This window comes from Pteropus vampyrus, unplaced genomic scaffold (assembly GCF_000151845.1).
Source record: "Pteropus vampyrus isolate Shadow unplaced genomic scaffold, Pvam_2.0 Scaffold271, whole genome shotgun sequence".
Classification (NCBI taxonomy): domain Eukaryota; kingdom Metazoa; phylum Chordata; class Mammalia; order Chiroptera; family Pteropodidae; genus Pteropus; species Pteropus vampyrus.
In genome coordinates, this window is record NW_011889052.1 from 1,478,732 (window position 1) to 1,486,772 (window position 8,041).

General features: G+C 40.0%; 1 protein-coding gene across 2 annotated transcripts in view; it reads right to left on the reverse strand.

Moving 5' to 3' along the window:
- PRKAR2A (protein kinase cAMP-dependent type II regulatory subunit alpha) overlaps positions 1–8,041 on the reverse strand; it is a 97,848-nt gene extending 89,807 nt beyond the window's left edge. For both annotated transcript variants that reach the window (XM_011375383.2, XM_011375382.2), the window contains exon 1: positions 7,580–8,041. In XM_011375383.2, coding sequence (XP_011373685.1) covers positions 7,580–7,832 — 253 coding nt within the window. In that variant the 5' untranslated portion in view covers positions 7,833–8,041. The remainder of the gene's footprint in view (positions 1–7,579) is intronic.

The window sequence follows — 8,041 nt, forward strand, 5'->3', positions numbered from 1 at the left end:
GCTAAATTTTACACTAAACAGGAAAAATTACAAGAGAAAAATGCGTCGTGAAAATACAATATACAAGAACAGATCTAGCAAACCACATGTTTTTAGAGACAAAAAAATAAATTGTTGTGCCAACACCTATTTTCATTCCTGGAGCCATATAATCTAAAATTATTACAAAAGAACTCTTAATGAGCAAAATAGTTCCCATGTTATTTCCAAGTTGCTTTTTATTTGAATAGGAAGTCTTGGATCCATTTTTACTGACTAAACATTTAATCTTGAAATAAACTCTCATCCTTCAACAGAGCTGTAAACTAAGGCTATTCTGTGTCAAAGACAATGAAAACAACCTTCTCACACAGTCTCCAGAATGGTCAAACATGTCCAGCCTATCTCTGCCCACATATTGTGCTGATGGCCCCAACTGCATTTGGTTCTTCAAATGAGAAGATTTCAAATGCTGCCTGTATGTTACTGACAATGCATTAGTAAAGCTTGGTTTTCGTATTACCACTAGAGTGAATCTTTTGTGTTCTGTGAATAAGTGTCCGCTAATTTCTTGTAATAATCGTATTTCCTTAAGTAAGGCCACCATACAGACAGAGCCCACCTTTTTCCCTTGTGTTTGGAAAATTATTTCTTCAATACAATGCATTCTCATAACCAAAAAAGACAGGAGGGTTTTAAGTTGTACTGCCATCCAGCAGTAAAATCTTGGAAGATAAAGGCTGCATACGTTTTTGCTGTACAAGTAGAGAACGGGGTCCCTAAGGAGCAGCAACTCCACATTCTTAACCCAGGAAGCTGAAGAGTACCCCCTGGGAAGTCAGGCCCCAGGAGCCTCACCAAAGTCACAGACCTGATAACCATGATGTGTTGAAAACAGGACTTAAAAGTCTTTCCCAAAGAGGAAAGAAGCAGTGTGTGATTCACAGTACTGTATAACTCGCTTTTCTAACTAGAGACTATCTTGCTCTTTTCTATAATAAAAACAGTTCGTGAGCAGATCACTGAAGGACATTATTCTTTTTCACTAAATCAAAAATATTTTAATAGTATCAGAAGTAAGCTAAAGAAAAAGCAGGAAATCTTCTGCATTTGCAATTAAGTATCCATCAAAAAACCAACTCAAGGATAACTAAATCACTTAACTGTTGATTTTAAACATCTGGCTATCTCTAGAAACAATATAAAAGTCAGTGATTATTATAATTGTTTCTGATATGTTTTCATTATAACGGTGGTCTTTTAATTACTTTCATTTTTTTCAAGAAAGTAACTAAGACATTTATAAGAGCACCAAGTGAAAAATTCTAATAAAATCATCCAGAAATAGCTCATCATTTCTCATCAGATACTGAAGAGTTTTAAGACTCGAAAGAGGTTCCAATAAGCTTCCTTTTCCTTCATTTCTAGATAAAAGATTCTGTATGGAGTAGTTGATACTTTAAAAAGAAACCCCTCTAAAAGGTCTAAATTATACAAACCTTTAAAAAAAATGCATTTGTTTCTCTTTCATACATCCATGGCATTCAAAACAGCCAACAGTCAGATAGCCAGAAAAATCAATAACCTGTTTTAAAGAGATAATTTTCCCTGAGCTTAAACGCTTGCATTTATCAGATTCAAGTAAGTAAAAGACAAGGCCTTGAATCAAGGGCGTAAAAAAGTAAAACCTTCAATTACCCTTTAAATTAAATAACTGCTAAGACAAATAACATTTTTCGCCAGTTTCTGAACATGAGATGTCCCCACATTTTCCCTCAGTTTTAACCCACTCACCTTGCTCCATCAGCTGCTACCTCTCCACTGGCTCCTCTTCCTTGGCACATGAACATGACTCCATCTTAACAAACAAAACCAAAAAATTCCCTCATACCTACCTCCTCTTTAAGCTATCACCGGGTATGTTCTTCACTTCTTCAAAATGTACTCCCCATTCCTTGCTTGAATCTTCTATAACTACCTACACACACACACACACACACACACTCTCTGACCCACTGACTACAATCCTCTTCCACAACACCACTGGTGCCTCTATCTCTGAATCACCACTGGGTCCAACCACTTCAACACTGTCCTACCTGACCTGCCCTCTCCATTGCTTCCAACACCACTGACCAACCAGTCCCTTCCTTAGCTCTCATTTCTGTGCTCTCATAGCATACCCTGTGATATATCAATCTCCAAAATCAGCTCCTTGATCATTCATTCGCTCATTTACTCAACAGGAGATTTTTAAGTATCCACTATGGGTCAGGCTAAGCGCAAAGCACTAGAGACAAAACGTAGAAGACAGAAAGCTCCTCCCATCCTCACAGAGCTTCTGTTCTTTTGAGAGAAAAATAATAAAAAACAAATGAGAATTCTAGATCATTATTAGCGCTCTAAAGTAACTTAACTGCTATTGAGCCCCAACAAAGGGACCCGCTCTAGGCAAGGCAATCTGGAAAAAACCTCTCTGAAGCTGAGGTCTAAAGGAAGAGAAAAGCCAGCCGGTCAGAGCCAGGGAAGAAAGATTTAGGAGGGGTCAACAGCAATCAGACTATTTGGGGAGAGAGCCTGACAAGTGTAGAAACAAGCTCAGCAGGAAAGGAGGGGTAGGGCTAGAAAGAGAAGGTAAAGAGAAAGACAGGGACCAAGTCTTCTAGGACTGTGTATATTGGAGAGAGCAAAGCATCTAAGATAAGGAACTTCTGTGGCTGTCCAAGCTAAAGAGGAGAGCTAGGGTAGGAACAAAGAAAAAGCAGACCCGTAATTACATCCAAAGCACAGCAACAAAAGAAACAAAATAGATATACGGGACTTTATCAAAATCTAAAACTTGGGTGGCTTTAAGAATGTAAAAAGGTAAAAAGACAACTAACAAAATGGGAGAAAGTATTTGCAAATCACATATCAGTAAGGGACAGTATCCAAAATACATAAAAAACTCTTAAAACTCAACAAGAAGACAGAAAACCCAATTAAAAAATGGACAAAGGACCTGAATAGCATTTCTTCAAAGAAGATATACGAATGGACAACAAGCACATGAAAAGATGTTCATTATTAGTCATTAGAGAAATGCAAATGAAGATCATAATAAGATACCAAACCATACCCACTAGGATAGCTATAATAAAAAAGACAAGTGTGGGCAAGGATGTGGAAACTTGGAAATCCAAGTTTCCAAAGTACTTGGAAATCCAAGTACTTTGACAAGGTAAAATGATTAAGCCACTGTGGAAAACAGTTTGGCATCTCTTCAAAAAGCTAAACATAGAAATGCGATATGACCCCACAATTGCACTCACAGGTATATAACCCAAAAGAATTAAAAACAAGTACTCAAACAAGTTAAATGCACAGGTATGTTAACAGCAGCACTATTCACAATAGCCAAAGGTGGAAAAGGCCCAAATGTCTATCAACTAATTAATGGATAAACAAACTGTGGTATATACAAACAATGGAATATTACTCAGCGATAAAAAAGAATGAAGTTCTGGTAATGCTACACTAGAGATAAACCTTGAACACATTATGCTAAGTGAAAGAAGCCAGACTCAAAAGATCACATATTGTATGACTCCATTTGCCAGAACAGGTAAATCCAGAGGGACAGAATGCAGACTGGTGCCAGAGATGGGGGAAGGGGAAGGAAGATAGGGGGAGAAACTGCTTGATGGGTGAGAAGCTTTACTCTGGAATGACAGAAATGTTTTATAGATAGAACTGATTGCTGTACAACACTGTGAATGTACTAAATGCCAATGAACTATTCACTTTAAAATTGGGAATTTTACGTTATGTAAATTTCATTCAAAAAAAGGGTTTGTTCCCTCTTTAATTCCACCCCCCCAACTTCCACCCCTGACCTATGGATGTGGCCGTTTCCCCTTAAGAACTGGATCTCTGAAGGCAGGGCGTCTCCTCTCATACGCTCGCTCATGGTGTGCACCCGGGGCCTGACGAGGACGTGGAGGAATTAGAACCCTCAATACACTGCTGGTTGGAGTGTAAAATGGTACAACCACTTTTGGAAAACAGTCTGGCAGTTCTTCAAAAGGTTAAATATGGAGTTACCACATGGCCCAACAATTTTACTCCTAGGTATATACCAAAGAGAAATGAAAATATATGTCCACATAAAAACTTGCACAGATGAATGTTCATAGCATTATTCATAATATCAAAAAGTGGAAATAACCTAAATGTCCATCGACTGAAGAACGAATAAACAAAATGTGGTATATGCATACAATGGAATAGTATCATCAATTAAAAAGAAATGAAATACTAACATATGCTACAACACTGATAAACCTTGAAAACCTCATGCTCAGTGAAAGCCAGGAGCAAAAGACCATATATTGTCTGATTCCATTTTTATGAAATGTCCAGGATAGGCAAATCTATAGACAGAAAGTAGGTTAGTGGTTGCCTTTGACTGAAGGGAATGGGGCTGTTGGCAGGTGATGACTAAAGTGTTTTCTATGGGGTGATGAAAATGTTCTAAAATTGATTGTGATGGTGGTTGCACATATCCGTGAGTATACTAAAACCACCAAATTACATACTTTAAATGGATGAATTATATGGCACGTGAATTATATCTCCATAAAGCTGTTAAAACGCTGGGAGATCCACAAGTATAAATGTTTTATGATAATTACAGAAGTAAATTAAGTCTGAATGTTAATTTCTTGTTCTTATGAGGATACAGTTAAGAGTTATTTATTAATAAATCTGAACTCTTCAGGCTTTCCCCAGAGTTAAATGCCCACTATAATACTTCGTACTTGGTGTGCTGTTTGATATCAAAACTATTGATAAAACAAACGAATAACAGCTACTAAGTTTTTCAAGTGTTTCCAATAATAAACAATTTTATAAAATGAATTGATGGCTAGCCAAATAGGACCTTATCAAGCAAAGTCTCCTTGCTATTTACAGTTCTAACACTACATATCCCATTTCTAATTTCTAATTAGAAATTAGATAATAAGCCTGTGGGCTTATTATCCTAATGTTTCTATTCATGGCATGATATTCAGTGTTGTGCAACAATCACCCCTATCCAATTTCACAACTTTTTCATCATCCCAAACAGAAATTCTGCACTCATTAAACAATAACTCTCTATTATTACTTCCCCAGCCCCTGGTAACCTCTTTCTACTTTCTGTCTCTATGAGTTTGCCTATTCTAGGTATCCCTACGCTACATAAGCAGAATCATACAATGTTTGTCCTTTTGTATCTAGCATATTGCACAAGCGTAATGTTTTCAAGGTTCTCCCACGTTGTAGCATGTATCAGAATTTCATTCCTTTTTAAGGATGAATAGTATTCCACTGCATGTAAATTCCACACTTAGTTTATCCATTCATCAGTTGACGGAACACTTGGGTTGTTTCTACTTTTTGGCTATAGTGAATAATGCTGCAATAAACATTGGCATATAAGTATCTGCTGGACTCCGCGTTTTTCTATTCCTGTGGGATATATATACATAGCAGTGGAACTGCTTGAACATATGGTAATTCTGTTTAACTTTTTGAGGATACACCAAACTCTTTTACACAGCAGCCAGACCATTTTACATTCTCACCAGCAATGAGCAAGGGTTCCAACTTTTCTATATCCTCACCAACACTTGCAATTTTTTTTTCATAAAAGCCAACCTTATGAGTGTGAAACATTATCTCACTGTGTGCAACGTTTTAGTCTATTATCTGTAAACAGAAGTTGGCTTTGTGTTGATTTCTATAATTATATATCGCACAGCCACTTAAGAGATATAAACAAAAAAACATGTAAATACCAGTAAAATAAAGCACAGGGTTATAAAGATTTAAGTCAACTCAATTTTGAAAAAAATATCAGAAATAACGAGTGAAGACATAATATAAAACTTATAAACTCCATTTTTACTCATCTGGGATTAATTTCTACAACATTGTTTTTTTGTAAATAAAAACTGCCACAACTGGTTGTCGCCAGATGAGACGGGGTTTGGGGGAATGGGTGAAAAAAGTGGAAGAGATTAAGAAGTACAGATTGCCAGTTATAAAAACAGTCACGGGATATAAAGTACAGCATAGGGAATATAGTCAATAATATTGTAATAACTATGTGTGCTGTCAGATGGGTACTAGACTTAGTAAGGTGGACTTCATAGGTATATAAACATTTAATCACTATGTATTGTACACTTGAAACTAATATAATATTGTATTGTCAACTGTAATTAAAAAATAAATTTTAAAAAGAAACAGACTAGGAAAAAATTGTCGCAAAGCAAATTATAGCTTTGTGATTTATAGATATGACAGGGAAAATAAACATAGGAGTCACTCCTAAAATAAAGCTTTTAAAAACAGTTATCTCTAGGAGAGTGTTGTCACTGTCCCCATTTAAGGATAAGTAAATCTGAAATCAAACAAGTATGACAACTTGTCTTAGACCACAAAACAAATCTGTGGCAGAGATTTTGGGAAATAGTTTCTGATTTCCAGGTTGAAGCTGAAAACCCCATAATTTAATGTGCAATAAGTTAGGGGAAACACAGAAGAACAATTTCTACTCTTTAGCATGCTTGCCACCATGACTTAATGTGGATTCAACTCAGAACTAGTTGGGTGTTTTTTCTTTTTTTTCAGTATGCTCTAATAATATTGTCTCTAATTTTGTCTCTCAAATGTTTTGTTTTGTTAAACTCTGGCTGTTCAAAAGTAGGATAATTCTATTGTTAAACTGACAAAGACTAGGTTGAAGCAACCGAGGTATGAAATTGCTTTTTGACAACCCTGCTTCAATCAGATGTAGCAAGTGTTACTCGTCTTCTTTCCTACACCCCATATGCTAAACAAGGCAGTTACTGTTTACCCTCACCAAATTTGATTCAACCGTTTCAGCCAAATTAAAACCTATGTACATTGCCAGGGTCCATATTTTAAGAAATGCATACGCAAGTATGCAGGAGTGAAATGACCTAACAGGGATTTGTTTTTTTAAAAAAACTTCAGCTAAAGGAAAAAAGGTACAGATGAAACATATGTGACAGATATTTGAACTGCTGAATGTGGGTGATGACATCTCGGGGTTCATTTCATCTTCTCTCTCTACTTTTGTCTGTGCTTAAAGTTCTTCCCAGTAACTTTTCACAAAATGAATTATTTCCAAACACAGTTACCGTCCTGGTTATTAAACACGAGTCGGTGCATGTTCTTGTCTTCGGAACAAAACCCGACGAAGGGTCTCTGGTAGAGGCGGGGTTCTCCTCGGGCCAGGCGGTCCGCGCCACCACGCGGGCCGAAAGCGCGCACGTTTCCTTGGAGGCTGAATGTGACAACTCAGTCGGTGCGCTCCTGGGCTCGGGGCACGGCGGAGCTCAAACTGGAAGTGGCGCACGCTGGGATCACGCCGGCGGCTCCGGGATCCCCGACACACTCCGCTGGGGAACTCCGAGGTCCTGGCCCACGGTTTTCGGCTTGCACCCCCCCACACACACACCCGCAGCCCCATCTAGCTCTCTAAAGACCCCCTGCCCCGCTCCCTCTGTCCCCCCCGCCGCGAACCTCGGCCCAGCCCGCCGCCTACCGTCCAAGTCCTCGTCCTCCTCGGTCTCGCTGTCCGCGTTCGCGTCGGCGACAAGGCCAGGGCCGGGCTCTGGACGCTGGGCGCCGGAAGGAGGGGTGGCGGGCGAGCCGGAGGCTTGGGCGCGGGCCTCGCGCAGGCGGGTGAAGTAGTCCACCGCGAAGTCGACAAGGTCGGGAGGCTGCCTCCGCAGCACCTCCACGGTGTAGCCCTGCAGCAGCTCCGTGAGCCCCCGTGGGATCTGGATGTGGCTCATGCCGGCGGCGGACGCGAGGACAGGCGGGTCCCGGCAGCCGGCGGCCCCTGCCTCCGCGCCCCCTCACGCCGGCCTCTCGCCCGGCGCCCGCGACGTCTCCTCACGCGCGATCCTGGTCGGGCCTTCCTTGCGCCGCGCCGCCCTTCGACCGGCTGTGAGTTTCTGGGCCGCACGACCCTACGCTAGTTCGGCCGGCCTGGTGCTGCCGC